The sequence below is a fragment of the Montipora capricornis genome, chromosome 6 (genome assembly GCF_036669925.1).
Source record: "Montipora capricornis isolate CH-2021 chromosome 6, ASM3666992v2, whole genome shotgun sequence".
NCBI classification, from domain to species: Eukaryota; Metazoa; Cnidaria; class Anthozoa; order Scleractinia; family Acroporidae; genus Montipora; species Montipora capricornis.
In genome coordinates this window covers 14,791,906-14,811,905 of record NC_090888.1, presented here as the reverse complement: position 1 = coordinate 14,811,905, position 20,000 = coordinate 14,791,906, and the positions used below count along the sequence as shown (strand labels likewise).

The following is a 20,000-nucleotide window of genomic DNA, read 5'->3' as shown; positions in this document are numbered from 1 at the left end:
CGAATTGGCCACCATCTTGAAAGTTAAGGTAGGTGGATGATGTATGTGGGGGCACATTTTGTCGCAGGTATGACACTGCTCGGATCCAGTGACGATAGTAGCTGTTATATGCGAAGTACCTGTAGTATTTGTAGTATACGTAGTAGACGAAGTATTTACGTATAGTAGTTGTAGAATGTGTCGTAATTGTAGTAGCTGTTCGTCATAAAACCTCAATTTTGGCTATTTCACGTTGTTGTTTTGCAGACGACGGCAAAGCTATTGTTTTTGCTCACTAAATATGCAAATTTGTGACGTTCCCGTTGCCGTCGCCGTTGTCGTGGCTTAAGCTCCCTAATACAATGATTACAGCAAATTGGAATCCTCTTATCTAAGATCTCTCGCACACTGCAGACAAGTGTTATGTGAGGAACTCATCAAGAATCCAAGCCACAAGTTAAGTTATTCAACCTTCCGAACTTTCAAAGTTGATACTTGATACTGTTTATTGAGGAACAAACGACTTTTTCATTGAATCAAGTTCAACGTTGTAAAAACTGAACGTTTCAAAAATCATTTATTATCTCATCTATCAACCTTTCAGCTGTATGAAGTGTTCCTCTTTTAATTTTAGGACGTTTTTTTTTTAAGTTTGTGTAATATAGTTACTAGATTGTTATATATGTATAAAATACTTAATAGTTCTTACCAATGTAAATCAGTCTCACGGCTGCAATTTTGGTTTCCAATAAACTATTATTATTATACACAGCGAATCTCCCGTTTCCCGTAGGGATTATCAAATCTCCTTGATAAAGGTAATTTTTCTCTCAAGTCTCCTCAAAACCCAATCATTGAACTTCAATTTTTTTTTTGAATCCAAAATCATTCGGCCTCTAACGCTTACATCATGGTTGCCGGTTCCTGGCTGGCTTCAATTGTATGAATCTTATTGACGTACTACAGCTACTATGCACCAGGACAAAATATATCCCCACTCATCACGAACTTACCTTCAATTTCAAAGATGGCGGCGGTGCACTGCATCGAACTGTAACAATCGGAGAGCTGAAAAGCTCAAAAGAAAATAAAAGTATGTACATCTAAATACCTCACTATATAGAATTTAATGTGACCAATAAATAATATTTATTATATCTCTCAGATAGTACGCGCGCTGTAATTGGCTAAATTAGCGGGCCGTATTCTAAAAATAACAAGATATGGGAAAAGGTTGTCTCCAAGGGTTTATGTGGGAGATGGAGGCTCCGGGTGATGGGCTCCTGCTCATAGCCAACGCACCCTCGTGGAATAATCAAATCAAGTCAAATCATTTTTAAAGCCCGAATTACATGCAGGGTCAGCCAAATAATATACAAACTAGTACAAGGTCAAGATATAATAAATATTACAATAATTATAAATACAAATATAAATTATAACAATAATTTCCCACATATTGGTGCCTCTAATGTGGGCTAGGTTATTAGCATATCTACAAGTAACAAATTGACTAAAACGCTCGGTATTATTTGGCTTAACTATTAAATTTCCGAACTCGGATATTGCATTTCTAGCTTTATGATTGGTTTAATCAATCTCGGTTATCAGCTAATATACCGTATGACCTAATATGCAACTGATTCCCTCAAGAGCTGTGAAGCTGGAAACTGATTGTCTTTAACTTCTGTGTGTCCAAGCGTTACGAATTTAATGAAAATTTAATAAGTAAACACAATTATTCCATTCGTGTTCGTTGGATAGGAGACTCGTTATAGCCATCTCAAATCCATCGCGCGCTTCATCATATAAACAGCAAATTCAAGTTTCCATTAATCCAGGATTAGCTTTATCGGGCTTGGAACAACTGCGCGCTGCTCTGCAGTCTGCACATAACATTGACCGTGGATATTCTCCACTTTGATAGCAAATTTATGAGCAACCGGATACAAAGCAATTCTTGGTCTTTGCTCACGTGATCTCAAAGAAAACAAACGACAACATTTGCATGACAATAGAGTACAATTCCTGGAGGATTGGGTCCGGACACAGAAATGCCGCTCTTAAGAGAAAAGGGTTAAGGCCGGGGCATTATAATGGGAATTTGACCACATATTTACTAAATCAATTTTCAATGACTTTGATTAAATCGAAAAAAAAAAAAAAAAAAAGAGAGCCACACTAAGTTATTACTGATTTCATTTAAGATACAAGGGGAAAGCTTGAAAACGTCGGCCCGGCGTTCTCAAGTTGGCATTCATTTTAATCTTGGCTACGCGTAACCAAAAACACTTAAGAATGGTTTCTGTCAGCTAAAGTAGCTGTTTTAAAGAAAATTTGGCCATTATTTTTTGCTTGCCATCAGGAAACAGGTCTCCTTTGCTTTCCAGATTTTTGCTAACAATTCATGACACTACCCTTGTAAGGGGACATATTATCTCAGTGGACCAAGATGTTGATTTCGCCATTGAGGGGTTCCCTGTTGAAGAGTTAAAATCGTCTAGCTTTCTGACAGACTCAGAACTTTAAGTGCGGCCCTTATGACGGAAGGAGATTAATCTAATGTTCTGTGACACTCTCGACGTCGACACGTTATTTGATTTGTCGTAAGGTAGCTTCAAGTAGCAATTGAAATATTCGTAACCTGTTTCAGATCCTTGTACCAGGTCTACACCAACCCTGGTCAGCCGAGAAAAATGTCACAGCAGTGAATCAGAGATAAAGAATTTAAATTACGAGGTGAGGCCCATTCATTAAAAATTTCTTTGTAATCATTGTTTGTTTGTTGTTATTTTCTTTCCCGCTCGGTTGTTTGTTTGTCCAAGCAACTAAAAAGCGCACCTGGATATGCCAATGCGATAGCAAGGGACCTGTTTGGTTAAGATCTTTTCCGGACCAACACACGTGCTCTTTTTTGTTGTTTGCTTGTTTTTTGTTTGAAGTAGTCCTCGCAATCCTGCAGTGAACGTTTTGCGTCATTAGACAACTATTTAAACAGTCTGACGAAAAAAGAAGCGGGGTAAGGGCAATTTCAGATTGGTTAGAGGGGGCTAAAACGTTTTTATAAAGACGTTTACGGGAGTCAGCAGTTTGAGAGGTCCTTTGGCCAAGGTGGGTAAAACAGTGGAATACTAGAGTGCAAACAATATATGTGAAATTGAGTAATGCTAAATAGGCCATCTCAGTGACAAAGCCTATGAATGGCTGAGAGGCTACCGGTGACCTTGTATTGAGACCGCGACCACACGTATCCGGATACATTTAGGTTAGTTCTTTTGTTTACACTTATGCAAAGTAATGGAGGATTGCATTAAAGATATAAGAAACTGGTTTATTGAAGGACGGCTGTTACTCAATGATGATAAAACTGAATTTTTAGTTATTGGAACTCGTTAGTAGTTTAATAAATTAAGTCCATCAGTACATGTACTTCATGTAGGTGATCATATGATTGATCCTTCGGTTAACGTAAGGAATTTGGGAACGATATTATATGTTATATATTATTCCCTTAGATGAAATTTTTCATTATTTTCTACATTAGGAGCTTGTTCTTTCTATGCTGCTGCCCCCACACTGTGGAACAGCCTTCCAGCAAATATTCGGGAAATGACTTCACTTAGTATCTTAGCATTTTTAAGAAAGAACTTACGACATATCTTTTTAATTTAGCTTACAACAAGTAATTCTTAGCAATGGCATTGAGCGTGGGGGGAAGGGGGGGCGTGGGTGGTCAATTTTGTATTTTTAGTATTAGGTTTTATAGATAGTTCTTATGATTCTCTATAGTTATTGTATTTTAACATATATTTTTAAATGAATGTAACGCGCCTTTGATCATTTTAATGTTAAAAGGCGCTATATTAAGTAAATAAATGATAATAATAATTAGCAATTATTGAATGAGGCTGAGTAGGATATGAAGAATTCTGCAGGTCGAGGAGGGTGTTATCCACCAAGGCCGAAGGCCGAGGTGGATAACATCCTCCGAGATCTGCAGAATTCTTCATATTCTACGAAAGCCGAATTCAATAATTGCTTTATTATTCATTCAAAATATTTTCTTCGCTCAAACTTCTAAACCTACTCGCAGCCATTTTTCTGCTCAACAAAAATAACACAATCTCGTCCCCAGCTTTTTTCGGTCAACGGTTCAATAGTCTGCAGCGGGCTGCACTTATGACGTCATCGATTCAATATGACGAAGTTTCTTTCTAAATTTGGTAAACAGCAGCTGGTTATGGTGAATTATGCGTGTGGTTTTAACCAATCAGATATAGCGAAATATCTTATTCAAAGTGATGTTTACAGGAGGAAAAAACTTGCCGCACCAGCTAATGAAATCTCTTTCTCTTTCAGTCTCACAGTCTTTTGGCATCAAGTCGTGTGCGTTCTCCTCCGATGAAGATAGCTGCTCAGACTCAGTCAACGAGGAGCCTTTAAAACACGTGAGAGAATACAAGGTTGATTCGATAGATTATCAAGAAAGACCGTGTATTTCCTCTAAAATGATGCAAAACAAGTATGGCAAAAAACATGGAACGTGTTTCTAAGTGCCGTTCAGCTCAAATAGAAGCAATTAAGGTAGGTAAGCACAATGGACACAGACAAGCAATCAAACCAATCAGAACGGTAAGCTGGTACGTGAGGCCGGCGCTAAGGAAACGCGGTCAACAAGCTGACAAGAGATTTTCGTTTACCAATGACTGAGCGTAGCCGAACGAAAACCTTGTCAATGGCTTAATATTTCTCAAAAATTGAAACAAAAACTTTACAAATGCGTCCGTCGAGTTTGTTATCTTGCTCTTTCTTCATGTTAAAAGGCAGAGTAAAAGAGCCTGCCCGTGTCTCTTAGAATTTCGAATGTTGCTTGCGTTGCCTGTCTTATGTTGCGCTTTGCGAGCTGTCGATAATTAGCCAATCATAGCACACCGAAAGTAATTTTGGATGTAAACAGTACGACACCTCTTGAGTAGGCGTTTTACCAATGGCTGACGAAGAAACTCCGAAAAAAAGAAATCTAAACGAAGGATGCCTTCGCTGATCAGCGATAACGCTTTGTAGCGGACAGACAACTAAACACGGTAACATGTCGTTCTCGTTCCATTTCGACTAAAACGACAAACAGTTAGAAAAATCAGACTTTTCCTGACTCCTGTGGGTAACAGCTAGAACGTCGTTTTCTTCCAGCACAGAAGCCATTAAATCGCGTTTCTCGACTTTTTAAAGTTACGATAAAACTGAGATGTATCTCGGTGGAAATAATCGTTAAAACCTAAATCATACTTGCTTCTTGAGCAAAAACAAACATGATTTGCTTTCTAGTGAAACTATTTTTCTATTGTTTCCATAGAACCCTCCAATAAATAAGGCCAAGCACACAAGACTCGGATCAGACAAACGATCCACAAAGAAAAACTGGTTTCCAATGCCCAGCAAAAAGGAAGCAAGATTTGTGACCGCAAGGACGTTCTTGCTCATTTCAAGCTTATTACTGAACTTTTATTTTCTTATTTTGTTCACCGAATGGCCGGCACGACTTTTACGGTGTCTAATGAAGATAACTGCTCTATAAAGGAAGATTTAGTTGATTGTCTAAGAAAACGGTAAAGTTTTGTCGAAATTGTCTTTTACCAAGAAACAAAGCTGTCGAGCGAGTACTGAAACGAACAATGTGGCGCTAGAATGAAACAATTTCTATGGTTCTGTGATGAGACCCTGCCGTCTGCCTTCACTTTAACCGAAAATCTTTCTCGGAATCCGTCTTTGTTTGCATTTTTTTTCCATATTAACAAGCTGAAGATAGCGGCGTCATGCAGAAGATCACGTGATTCCTCCGACTGAAAAAAATCCTTCCAGAATCAAACGCCTAAGGCGTACACAAATTTTGCTGGCTCATGATTGCAGAGAACCGACACGCCAGAGCGCTTTTACTTCTCCAAAATGAACACGCAGGGGTCCGTTTTTGGAAGGTTCCGAAGCTTTTCGAGCGCATTTCAGATGCCATTAAAGCATTATCTTTAAATGGAAGAAGCTTAAGGCATAAAAAAACTGCGGGTGCCTCTTAACTAGTATAAGGACCATGTAACAGAATAGATTTTTCAAGTACGCGCATGGTCGTTTCACCAATGGCATTTTCCGTATATTCGAGAAACAGGACGTTACCTACAGGCCCGATGTGAAGACACTTTGAATTACATTAAGCAAGGGAAAGGTTCTTGAGAGGGAAGATTGAAAGCCACCATGCAAAGGATTTCCATTTACCAAGGGATACGATAAACGAAAGAAAGAAGTGATCCTCATGAACATTTATCTGGACAATTAAACCAATTGTCTCTATTTGACACCTGAAAAATTCAGGTGGCTCCAACGGGATTTGAATCCATGACCCTCTGCGATGCCAATACAGTGCTCTGCCAACTGAGAAATGACTGAAGTCACTCAGTTTAGAGCCACCTGAATTTTCCAGGTTTCTATCAGGAGACAATTGCTTAAATTGTCCGGATAAGTGAGAGGGTCACTTCCCTCTTTAGTCTATAACCCGCACTTCAAATGTACTTTCATTTACAATACAATACAATAGGGAAGATATCGTTGACGTCACATATTGTCATTAATGTGCCAACCAGATCCTCATTGGCTGTCGAAACAAAAGGTCTTTTGTTCCTGTGGCTGGCAAATTTGAATAACAAAAGAAATGATTGTAAACATATATCTTTCCTATACAATACAATACAATACAATACAATAATTTATTTAACCACGTTATCGTTTAAGGGCACAAGTGCTCGTTCAAAATACGAACGTGCATTAAATCTACAATTATAATATCTAGTATATATAAAAAAGAATAAAAATTGCAGCTGAATTGATCTTAGCTTAACATTATCGGCCAGCTTGACTTTAACTGGAAGTTTATTCCACAGTTGAGCGCACTTGTAGGCAAAAATTAAGATTAAATTTGAGAACGCAAAGATTAATCCCATTTAATGTAAAATGAGAGATTTGTATAATGCTGGCATAACGTCCATAGGTACAAAACCATAATTCTCCTACGTGCGCCGGTCTTCGCATACGCCTTTTTTAACTGACTGGAAATATGCTCTCTAAAGTCTAACAGGCTACCAAGTTCCACGCCTAGGATTCTAATAGAGGGAAGTTTAGTAACGCCAGAACCACTCAACGTTAAGTCAAGATCGTACTAGTCTTGCAAGGACCGATCGGAAGGGCTTGCGTCTTGGCATTGTTTATCAACAAATAGTTTGCATCGAACCACTCCGAAAAGCTGCTGCATGAGACCCTGGTTCACAACAAAGTGTGGGGCAATGGGCGAGACATCTAATGCATACAGAGTCGTTTCATCACCGTATAATTTCAAAGACACGTCCGGGACCGCGTAATTCCAGTCATTAATAAATATATTAATCAACAGTGTCCCGAGGAGGTACCCCCGTGAAAGCCCCGCCCTCAACTCTGAATAAATTGAGAACGCACTGTGGAAACAAACCCTGAATTACAGATACGATACAATAACAAACTCTTAATTTCAGATACGATAAAGATCCTCTAAAACTATGCGGTAGATAGTGGGGTAAGTGTGTCTACAATAAGACACAATCTCTTAAATTGTCCAGATACATGAGAGGATCACTTCTCTCTTTCGTCTTTAACCCGCACTTCAAATATGCATTCATTTCAGATACGATAAAGATACTTGGAGACTAAGGGGTAGGTAGTGGGGTAAGTGTGTCTACTATAAGAGACAATTGCTGAAATTGTCCAGATACGTGAGAGGATCACTTCTCTCTTTCGTCTTTAACCCGCACTTCAAATATTCATTCATTTCAGATACGATAAAGATACTTGGAGACTATGGGGTAGTTAGTGGGGTTAGGGTGTATATTATAAGAGACAATTTCTTAAATTGTCCAGATAAGTGTGAGGATCACTTCTCTCTTTCGTTTTTAACCCGCACTTCAAATATGCATTCATTTCAGATACGATAAAGATACTTGGAGACTAAGGGGTAGATAGTGGGGTAAGGGCTCAGTCTTTGACTCCCAGCAGTAATCAGCACGTAAATTCTCCTCATAATCTCAATAAAATCTCTGTCAAACAGGTATTGACAAAGAAGAGAATTATCAGCTTAAGAGATGTGATTTAACACCAAATTCTCATGACTACTCAACAAATAAATCTGTGGCACTAGTTAGGAAAATGGACTTTTCGATCTTGGGAATAAAAGGGTTAACAAAGGAAATAGAAGAAAACAAGAAAACGTTTTCTTTTTTGTCTGTAAGAAAGTCTCCTTACCCTAACAACCCGACCGTGGGGATGAACGTTTTCGTTTCTTACGGTAAATGACAGTATGAGCCTTGAACTCGGGTTGAAAGATGTTTCTATGGTAATCCTCAGGTAAGAGCATATCAGGACCCTCTTAAACTCGCTGCTCCCGATAAGTAGAATAAACCTATCAAACTCTCTTGTTAAATTGATTTAATTCGTAAACAAAACACTATATTTACACAAAGCAAAGTAATGAAGAAACTTCATTGATAAGACCTTTGTAAAATTGCATTAAAAGGATACCACAAAGATTGTTTGTTTCGCAATGAAAGCGAGGCTAATAACGCTACGCAGGAATATATAGATATCGCTTACGCAGAATAAAAACACCATTTAAGTGAACACCTTGAGAAATAACTTTATAAGGATGTTGTCAGATTTGTTGAACCTGAATGTGGAAAGCTGCAGTAATCTTCACAGCTTAATAGACCTAACAACATTAATGTACATATTAATGCATCAATTAAAGCACTGAATAGGCCTTTTCCGATATATTAAAATTAAGCTTGAAAGAGAGATTTAGAGGATAAAGACAAAGGAAAGCGAATAATATGTAAATATTTTTCACATTCATTCCATAGTGTTTCTATTTTTTTTGTCCTCACTATCAAGCTGAATATTTGATATTTGGAAAATGGCCTATTGAAACTAGCATTTGCCTTAAATAGTTGCCACTAAAATTCATTTATTATTAACACGTAAATAACATTTTACAAGAATCTTGTCAGATTACTGAACCTGAATGTGAAAACCCGCAGCATTCTTTGATATCATTACAGTAACTTCTGAACACCATTCATTTACAGACACATTCTTAGACTACGCTTACACTAGGGGTAGTTTCCATTCAAATCTCTCGGCGTTTATAATGCATTTACATGGTAATGTAGCATTCATATTTAAATAATATGAAAACACTTGGAAAAAAACGTTTTATTCTGAAAGGATCTCAATTGGGCTAAACAATGAGTTAGCCAATTTGGTCTATTTTAAAAAAGAGACAAAAATGTGGTGCAACGAAACTGGCGCTTTTAGCATTTGACCGACTTGAGTTCTATGTGAAATTGAAGTAGATTAAAAAAGGCAACTGACGTTAGTCATAAAAAGTCATCGGATTGCGCGCCTGCTGTCTATCATCTATGCGGACATCTTGAGTAGCACATCGTCCTTTCTATTTTATGTAAAATGTCTTAAAGCCGTACTATGACCAAAAAATCAATTCTTCTTTTTCTTTGGATTTCAAAACTACGTTAACACTAAGTGACCCAAGTTTTAAGCTTTGATTTCAAAATTTTAACTGACATTTTCCTATTAAATGGTTCTGCCATTACTAACTTTAAATTCTTGAGAGAGCTGGATCGAGGAGAAAATGACGTCAAAGACTCACAAGTGACAGTGCGTGTGTACGTGGCTGACCTGATATGCAGCAGGGGAGTTTCGTGCTTTCAGACTTTAAACTCGTGTTTTGCATATATAATAAACTGCATTTACGCGCTGAAACGTTTAACTAGTCAGTAAATGAAGTCACTTACCCCTAGATCCAACCCTCTAATGTCCAATCGGTCAGTTGTGAACGTAAGTAATGGCGGACCACAAAAAAGCCAAACATTTGGCCAGTCAAGTGTTCAGCAAACACAATTTCAAAATCCGAAGGAAAAAAGACTCGACTGTGTTTTTTTATCAGAGTAACACTTTAACTGAAACATATCTCAAGGGACAAAATGGGTGTATTTCTATGTATGTAAGCCCTTCATTTCTCGTGACGCACTAGCAAAAAAGTGACTTTTAACCTTTCAATGCATGCTAAACCAACGAACAAGGGGTGAGGAGGTGAAGTGAGATAGTCGTCAAATTCAACAACAACACCGTGAACTCTAAAAGATAATATGGACCTTGAGCTGACGACAAACGGCTACAAGAACGCCATAAATTTGCATATTTAGCGAGCAGAAACAATAGCTTTGCACGCCCTGCACGTGCGCTTTACATCTTGATACATTTCTTTGCCGTTCTCGTCTTGACTACGACGTGAAATGTTCAAATTTGAGGTCATGTAGAGAACGAGAGCACATGACTAGGAATTTTCAATTTTCTCTCTGAACATCCACCCACACCGTTCTCATCAACTTCATCCTTGGATTGTGTATTCACACTTTCCAAGCCGAAGAGAGACATGGAGTAATCGCAAAATTATTACAGTAACGGGAAATAATATTTTTAACCAACGTTCTCGTATCCGTCGTCGTCGTCGTCGTCCTTGCTTAAGGTCCCTAATAATCCTTAATTCTCTATTTTAACTCGGAAAAGTTTGATGCGAGAGTCTAAACTAAGGCGAGGAGCACCAATGACGTTCTCGTAGCCGTTGTCGTCGTCCTTGCTTAAGGTCCCTAAGGACCATGGGTCCTGTTGGCGTCGATGTAAACACTGAAACCTTTAGAAAGAATATCACGCACATCACACAAGTCTGATGCGAGAGTCTAAACTAAGGCGAGGAGCACCAATGAAGTTGCCAGACAAATACAACGTAGTAAGGGAGGTGTTTACTGTGAGGGCCTCGGAAAGTGAAGTAGCACCCTCATCACCAATGCAGTTGCCAGACAAATCCAAAGTAGTAAGAGAGGTGTTTACTGCGAGGGCCTGGGAAAGTGAAGTAGCACCCGCATCACCAATGGAGTTTTCAGACAAATTCAAAGCAGTAAGGGAGGTGTTTACTGCGAGGGCCTGAGAAAGTGAAGTAGCACCCTCAGCAACAATGGAGTTCCGAGACAAATTCAAAGTAGTAAGGGAGGTGTTTACTGTGAGGGCCTGGGAAAGTGAAGTAGCACCCTCAAGACGAATGCAGTTGACAGACAAATCCAAGGTAGTAAGGGAGGTGTTTACTTCCAGGGCCTGGGAAAGTGAAGTAGCACCCCCATCACCGATGGAGTTCCGAGACAAATTCAAAGTAGTAAGGGAGGTGTTTACTGCGAGGGCCTGGGAAAGTGATGTAGCACCCGCAAGACGAATGCAGTTGACAGACAAATCCAAGGTAGTAAGGGAGGTGTTTACTTCAAGGGCCTGGGAAAGTGAAGCAGCACCCTCATCACCAATGGAGTTCCGAGACAAATTCAAAGTAGTAAGGGAGGTGTTTACTGCGAGGGCCTGGGAAAGTGAAGTAGCACCCTCAGCACCAATGGAGTTGTAAGACAAATCCAAAGTAGTAAGGGAGGTGTTTACTGCGAGGGCCTGGGAAAGTGAAGTAGCACCCTCGACACCAATGGAGTTCCCACACAAATCCAAAGCAGTAAGGGAGGTGTTTACTGCGAGGGCCTGGGAAAGTGATGTAGCACCTTCAGCACCAATGGAGTTACGAGACAAATTCAAAGTAGTAAGGGAGGTGTTTACTGCGAGAGCCTGGGAAAGTGAAGTAGCACCCTCGACACCAATGGAGTTCCCACACAAATCCAAAGCAGTAAGGGAGGTGTTAACTTCCAGGGCCTGGGAAAGTGATGTAGCACCCTCAGCACCAATGGAGTTGTAAGACAAATACAAAGTAGTAAGGAAGGTGTTTACTGCGAGGGCCTGGGAAAGTGATGTAGCACACTCATCACCAACGAAGTTCTCAGACAAATCCAAAGTAGTAAGGGAGGTGTTTACGGCGAGGGCCTGAAAAAGTGATGTAGCACCCTCAGCACCAATGGAGTTCCGAGACAAATTCAAAGTAGTAAGGGAGGTGTTTACTACGAGGGCCTGGAAAAGTGATGTAGCACCCTCAAGACGAATGCGGTTGACAGACACATCCAAAGTAGTAAGGGAGGTGTTTACTGCGAGGGCCTGGGAAAGTGATGTAGCACCCTCAGCACCAATGGAGTTCCGAGACAAATTCAAAGTAGTAAGGGAGGTGTTTACTGCGAGGGCCTGGGAAAGTGATGTAGCACCCTCAGGACGAATGCCGTTGTCAGACAAATCCAAAGTAGTAAGGAAGGTGTTTACTGCGAGGGCCTGGGAAAGTGGTGTAGCAACCTCAGCACCAATGGAGCTCCGAGACAAATTCAAAGTAGTAAGGGAGGTGTTTACTGCGAGGGCCTGGGAAAGTGATGTAGCACCCTCAGGACGAATGCCGTTGTCAGACAAATCCAAAGTAGTAAGGGAGGTGTTTACTGCGAGGGCCTGGGAAAGTGATGTAGCACCCTCAGCACCAATGGAGTTAAAAGACAAATTCAAAGTAGTAAGGGAGGTGTTTACTGCGAGGGCCTGGGAAAGTGATGTAGCACCCTCAGCACCAATGGAGGTGCAAGACAAATGCAAAGTAGTAAGGGAGGTGTTTACTGCGAGGGCCTGGGAAAAGGCAGGAATGCTCGTACGTGATTGGAAGTATATTCGAATTTCCGTCAAATCAAGAATTTTGCCAAAGGTATAAGCTAATTTAGTATACAGGTTTTCGGAGCAAGTTTTACATTCTCCTATGACATCTAAAGCCATGTTCAGGTACAATTCCGCGGCATCCGGAGATCTGCGGCCTCTGACATTTACAAGTGAGGCAACACCATTCACAATCGACACTGCCGTTTCCTCGGATTGCGATGCTATGATTCCACTCATGAACATGAAAACTTTATTTAGTTCATGAAAATATCTTTCGTCGGTCAGAACTGACTTCTGTTTAATTGCTCCATCCAGGATGGAAAACGCAAGATGTAGACCAGAGAAGAATTCTTGAAAACTCTTGTGAAAGAAGCTATAACGGAAACCAGGCGTTCTCTTGCTACCGCCAGCCTGGATGGAGAGAAAGCCAAATTTAACGAAGAGGCTTTTCGTGAAATTCCCTTCGACGTCTTCGAAATGCCGTTCTCCTTTAAAAAGAGATTCTTGCGCCATTTTGCCTAGGGTCATCAGTTCCTTCTTGTAAACTACTAGAAGGTCTTTACCACTGCTTGGTAAGTGGTTCTTCATTTCGTATCGCCTCAAAACGAAGAGAACGATCTCTACGTACAGCTGTGTTCTGTTGTTTGGTAGAATGCCGCCATAATCTTCGAAAAGCACACAGAGCAGAAGTGTATTTAAAGGGTTTTTTGTCAGTTCTGCTAAAGGTCCGTCAATATGCTGATCATCATGGTCATCGTCGTCACAACCATCATCATCATCATACGGATACCACAGTACATTTATCAGCTTCTCTCCCATTTGCACTGCGTCTCGAAAATACTTCCTTATAAAACACTTCGCATCACTGCTCGTGAATCCCACAATCTCCAACAGTGTGTCCGAGTAAGGTCTTACTTTACTTCCTGCTTCGTGACGAGAAGTAAGAACAATGTGACAACCAGGGAGCAGCTTTCTTTGAACAAGACTAAAGAACACAGCCAATTTTTGAGGGTCTACCTCATCTAACCCATCGAGCACTAACAGGACTTTAGAAGGGTTTTCTCGCACGAAACGGAAAAACGTTTCTTTCAATTCTGGGTCAATTTCTTCCGGCAGAATTTGATCGTCAATAGCTTCCCAGATGCTAGAATCAATTTCACGACATCTGAGGAGCAGGAGCACCGCTACTTTTGGGAAAGACTCGTCCCATTCGCGGTCTTGTTTAGTTGCCCAATCATATGCCAGCTTTTGACAGTAGGTCGTCTTTCCCATGCCGGGTTCACCCTCAATCAGGACAATCCGTGGATGTTGGCAATCTTCGTGTGATGTAAAAATACTTGTCATGTTGGTGATTTCTTTCGTCAGCGTTCCGCGTGTCTTTTCTTTTGCGACTATCCTAAGTCTGGTGAAAATGTTCTCTAGTTGGAAGCTGAACCCTTCACACCAAGGAACTGGGCAAACCACCCCTTCACACTTTTGGTAAATTTGTCTTATGGATTCTATGATATCACTTTGACATGAAGAACTAGCTGCAAAAACAAACAAACACCAAGAAAATAGGGTCAATTTAGAAGTTGATTGACTCAGAGTTACTAGCTTTTCCTTTTTTCAGGGGTGAGAGACGATTTCCAATTTCAAAGCGAAAATCCATCCCTTCCTTCTGGTAGACTATTCTTGGCTTACCAATTTCCTAGCTAATCCGTCTTCACATTAAGATTCATTATTCACACGAATAAAGTGTGCGAGTCAAGTTTCTTGAAGAAATTGCGAGAATGTAATGACGCAAAGCTGGCGGGTCAGAAAATGACTATCACAAGATAAATTTGATCCTGTGAGTTAATTTAGAGGTGTCAGTGGTATGCAAGCCCTCTTGGCTGATTTTCCCACGTATCGCCGCTTTACAAGTCATTTCTGGTACACACATAAGCAGAGTTTCTAAATGAACCTGTTGTCCTATCCACGTTTGTTTTCTGCCGGCGTGCATAAGTGTTATGCTTGCATATCACAGTGCTTAGAGGTAAGAACTAAAACGAGCACGAGTTAACATAAAGCCATCACAATATTACAAGAATAATAATATATTCAAATTGAAATGCAATGACAATTATAATCAAGTAATAAATCCACTTTAAAACCACGTTGGGCTGAGCAAAAAAGCTGATATGTAAAAATTGCTCATTTTTGCGCAACACATTTTACTGCAATATTTTGGACATATTGATTTTTAAGATTATGTGATTTTTTTCGCCGCGTCGATTTCCAACATGGTCAAATTGCCTCTATCGCACTTAGTTAAGGCAGCATATACCTTTCATTCGATGAGAAGCCAGGGAAGAAGATGGAGAGCTTTCCCTTGTAAATAGGACCTGACGTTGTTCATCTGTCAAAATCACATAACAAACCATACATGACTGAAGGTTGGCATTCGCATAAACGGCGCACACGATACGAGCTCATTTGAATCGTTATCTCACTTCAGTTTTTGCCTTAATAGCAAAAGGTCACAGAAAAGATTAAGATGCCCACTCGAGCAGCGGTGGCGCAGTGGTGGCACAAGGATGGCACAGGGGTGGCGCAGGGATGATACAGGGCTGGTGCAGGGGTGAAAGGACTCGCCTCCCACCAATGTGGCCGAGGTTCGATTGTCGGACCCGGCGTCATATGCGGGTCTAGTTTGTTGTTGGTTATCTCCTTGCTCTGAGTGGTTTTTCTCAAGTACTCCGGTATTCTCCTCTCCAGAAAAACCAACACTGCCAAATTCCAGTTTGATCCGGAATGCACGGACACATGTTAAACGAGCTCCTGAGCGCTCTTAAGGTGTTCCGTGAGTAAACAAATTATAATTGCAATTATTTACAAAAAAATAATACAAAGTGCTACTTAGGTCGGTAATTATATTTTTGATATTGGAAAGGTTATCATAATTTCAATTCAGGCAATGCTCACGGTCTCCCCCGCATCCAACTGAGGTTATCTATGTCTTCAAGTGTACGCAACGTTTAGGCTCATGACGCCAGAAAGGCCAAATAAAGAAAGCGCTGTCACGGTAATGTCTAGAAACTAATCCCCCGGGAATTGAACGTTGCATCTTTTGTTCAGTTAAAGAAACCAAGGCACCTTATCACGTGAGTAAACAGGCTCTATTCGAGAATTGTTCTTCCAACAGCCGCTTTGTACTTGTGAAAGTCCTAATTATTCCTTACCGGACTTTCTCTTTAATTTTCCTTGTGCTTCTGATGGCATCTGAGGCTCGCAGGAAGCATCTGTCGAAATAAATGAAATACGTGAGTCTTTCAGAGTTACAAAAAAACATGGTCAAATTGAATCCAACATGGTCAAATTCCCGTAAGGTCATTTATACCTTCTCTTCGATGAGAAGCCACAGAAGAAGATGGGAAGCCTTTACTTGTAAATAGGAGATGAGTTTGTTCCTTGGCAGAAACATCTGTAAAAGTCAAATACAACAAACCATACATTACTTTACAGTAAGTTGGAATTCGCATAAATGATAAACGGCATACACAATACGAGCTTATTTGAAGCTTAATCTCATTATTTCTGGCTCAACAACTCTTACCAGCAGCGAGCCATTTGATTGACCCTTTTGGGAATTCTTCTAGCTAGACAGCAGGCACCTAAACTATCTACTGTTCGTAACTAACACAACACATAAAAAGAACGTGTCTAGGTTTCGTTGTTTGGGAGACGTAAGACTGCACAAGCAGTATCCACAGTGTACATCAACACATTTCACGCGGTGATCTCATGGTTAGTGTGCTCGACTCCGGATCGAGTGGTCCGGGTTCTGGTCCTGGCCGGAGACATTGTGTTGTGTTCTTGGGCAAGACACGTTACTCTCACGGTGCATTTCTCTACCCAGGTGTATAAATGGGTACCGGCGAATTTATGCTCAGGGTAACCCTGGGATGGACTGGCTTCCACTCCAGGGGGGAGTAAAATTACTCCTAGTCGCTTCATGCTGCGGAAACCTTAAGCTCCGGCCTGATGGGCCTTCTAGGCTCGTAGCAGACTTTACCTTACATTAACAATTGCCAGAAAATCTTAATTCAAAGAACTGTTCTGTCAGCTAAATTTAGAGTCAGATTAAAATTTGCTTCGGTTTACATGACTTTACCTGCTTGTTTCTTAGACTCTTCCTCTTCCTCTCGTGCTTTCTTTGGTGAAAGGCCATGATCAGTCAAAGAGATATCTGTAAATATTTGAAAGTAGAAATTTGAAACACCTGCAATCTTGGATAAAACTCTGGGGAAAAATTCTGGAGTGAAAATCCTCCGATATGCACTCTCAATTTTGTCCCCACTCTACCCTATAACAATGTTGATAATGTGGTGAAAACTATCGTGCAACCCCTTTGGCCGTTTCTTAACCAACATTGGATTACGGGGAGGAGGGAAAGTACACAGAAGTTAATCTTTTCTTACACAGACAAACGAGGAAATGACCATTGTTCAGTGGTATGTCACATTTCCCACCTAATTTTGTCCAAGATTGTTGGTGGGAGGTAGAATTCATTTTTTCCTTAAAAACAGAAGGTCACAGGAAAGATTCAGATGCTCACTTGAAATAATCCAAAGAGCTACTGGGGTCGATAATTATATTTTTGACATTGGAAAGGTTATCACAAGTTAATTCAGGGAATGCTCATGGTGGCCCCCATATCCATCAGTGGTTATCAGTGTCTTCAAGTGTACAGAGGGCATAGGCAAATGACATCATAAAGACCAAATAAAGAAACTAATCCCCTGGGAAAGGAACTCTCCTTTTTTAGCAAAAACACAAGATAGCGGTGACCTTTCTTATTTACCAGGTTAGGATTTCGAGTTGGATTTTCAAGTTGGATTTTTGAGTTGGTCAGTGCAAAATGATGACTGCAGACCGTGGGTAAAAAGTGGAGACTAAGGTTATAATGTAGGAAAAGCCCAAACCCTTTAGAAGTGCTAACCAGTTAAGCCTAAATATTGTTTTATGCGTAATTAGGCCTAAGGTTAGCACTTCCGAACTATTACGTGAATTGCTTACAGCTAAGAAAAAAACTATGACTATCAAGAAAATCAAGATATGATACTGAATTCGACTGTATTTAGTTTTCTATTCAGCGTTGTAAGGGTTCAGTATCAGTGAATTAGATTTTTAGCTGCCGCTTCCATCAAATTTTGAGTTAATGAAGCTGCCCTTCGCCATTTTATGTCTACAAGATCGCCAACAAAATTTTAGTTTCTAAAGAAACTGTTGTGCTCCGTCGGTGGGAGATTAAAACAGAAATTTATTTTATCAAGGGAGTTGGTAAAGGTCGAATAACCACCGTGAAACATTTAGCTTTCCAAATCTTTCACGGTGGTTATTCGACCATTATCAACGTTTGATAAAATAAATTTCTACATGATCGTCAGGCGGCTAACCAACTTTCTACAATCCTGATCACTCGTTCTGGGACAGTTCACGGCAGATGACTGCACAGGCAGCATTTCTTAAGACATAGACCGCGTAGGCCCGTTTGCCCCCCTCCCCCCCCCCCTGTCAATGTTGATAAAAATCTTGAAAAAAAAAAAACCTTGACAACAGCTTCAGAACAGCCACGTTTCAAGAATTGTTCGCCTCCAAGAACAGTATTCTCCAACTAAAGTGACTATAAGATAGATATTCACGTCTTATTCCAATAATAAAGATTTTTCAGCAATCACGTTCGGTTCCAACACCCTTTTCCTTTTTAACCACATCCGTTCTGGTCATCAGAATAGCTTCATTTTCGTTCTAAATTGCATGGGGGGAGGGGAATCAATTAGACTTACTTCTATTCATCATTTTCTAAACGTCAAGAACGTAGTTGAAATCGTGGGTTTTAGAGCGCCAAAGGGGAGGTGTCCCAACAACTTATGGCCAGGATTGCAGATTTAGATGTCAATCGATTTTGATATAAAGGGATTTAAATACATTGTTAGTTCATACCATTAAGCGAGTTGATCATCTTTTTGAGAAGATCCTTGCACTGCTCAGACCAGCTGTACATAGTTCCATAGGAGTCACGCAAAACCTCAGCCTCAACAAGCCTGGTCTGCCTGTTTTTGTTCCAGATGTCCTTGATAGCTGCTGTCCACGCATTGGGATCCTCAGAGTCAATGACGAATGAAGAACCAAATGGTACATTGCACAGGGCTTCTCCAAATCCAGAGTTCTTGCTGACGATCACAGGTAGCCCAGCTGACAGAGCCTCCAGACCTGTCAAACCAAATCCTTCTGTTCTAGAAGGCATCAGTACAAGATCCACTTCATAGAATAATTCCTTTAAGCTTTCTCGGCTTTTCATATAACCTCTCACCCTAAGGCGATTTTTAGGAACACCGCATTTAAGCAATCGATTGGCGATCTCCTCATGTTTTCCATCGGCTGCTCCGACAAAAACAAGATGAGTGTCAGGTAATGCCGCAACAGATGTTGCTGCAATGTCAAACCCTTTCAACTCAAAATCTTCAGCATCTCCACGACCGAACACCAGGACACTGCGTTGTTTTCTTTCCTCAGGAACTTGTTGAACACTGACAAATTCATTAAAAATACCAGGAGTGAAGTCAAAAACATCTTGATCTTTTTCACAACAGCGAAGATATTTGCGAAAGGCCTCTGCCAGCTTGGGCCCGACTCCTATGACGAAATTAGCCATCTTGCACAGTTCTACTTCGACATTGTGCTTTTCCTCGCCCCTTGAGATTGGATTCTCGTAACATTTGAACATGCCTAGTTCCTCGGGGTCAGTGTGTACTACTTGAAACCATACGCATTTGTAATGGTCACGAATAACTTGAGCTTGACGACCGAGTTTCACACCATGACCAAGAATTACATCAATCTCCAAATGTGTTGGGGGAAAGCTAAGCCAATCCATTTCTTCAAACCCAGGCCGTGGTGTTGCCTCGAGAATCTTTATGCCATGGCTGAGAGCTACTTTCCTATCCTCCTCAGAGCACTTCGGTAAAAAGTATGTGATTTGGACTTCTGGGAATTTAGCCAGCTGTATGGCCAACTCTCTGTTGATTGTGGAAAGTCCGCCTTTACTGGATCCCCACTCAGAAGCCAAAATGATGACTTGAACTTTGTTGGAGCCATGTTCGTGAGATTGCTGCCATGTGCCTGACGCCATAGTTAAGTGTTGTGGTAATTAAAGCTGTTGCCTTGAGCCAGAGCAATTCCGTGTCCTTAACACATACAAAAAAGGAACTTACCAGACACATTCATTATGCAAAACAATTATCAAATACTTGCGGCTAGCTATAGTCTGACTCGGCGTTTCATCCCGCCCAAGAGCCTCTTCAAAG

General features: G+C 40.6%; 1 protein-coding gene across 1 annotated transcript in view; it reads right to left on the bottom strand.

Moving 5' to 3' along the window:
* Window positions 1–10,779: 10,779 nt before the first annotated feature.
* Window positions 10,780–20,000, bottom strand: part of LOC138053264 (NLR family CARD domain-containing protein 3-like) — a 28,922-nt gene continuing 19,701 nt past the window's right edge. The window contains exons 5-10 of the mRNA XM_068899921.1: window positions 18,637–19,880; window positions 16,805–16,879; window positions 16,031–16,114; window positions 15,873–15,932; window positions 14,978–15,049; window positions 10,780–14,198 (exon numbers count right to left, since the gene is read on the bottom strand). Coding sequence (XP_068756022.1) covers window positions 10,780–14,198; window positions 14,978–15,049; window positions 15,873–15,932; window positions 16,031–16,114; window positions 16,805–16,879; window positions 18,637–19,825 — 4,899 coding nt within the window. The 5' untranslated portion in view covers window positions 19,826–19,880. The remainder of the gene's footprint in view (window positions 14,199–14,977; window positions 15,050–15,872; window positions 15,933–16,030; window positions 16,115–16,804; window positions 16,880–18,636; window positions 19,881–20,000) is intronic.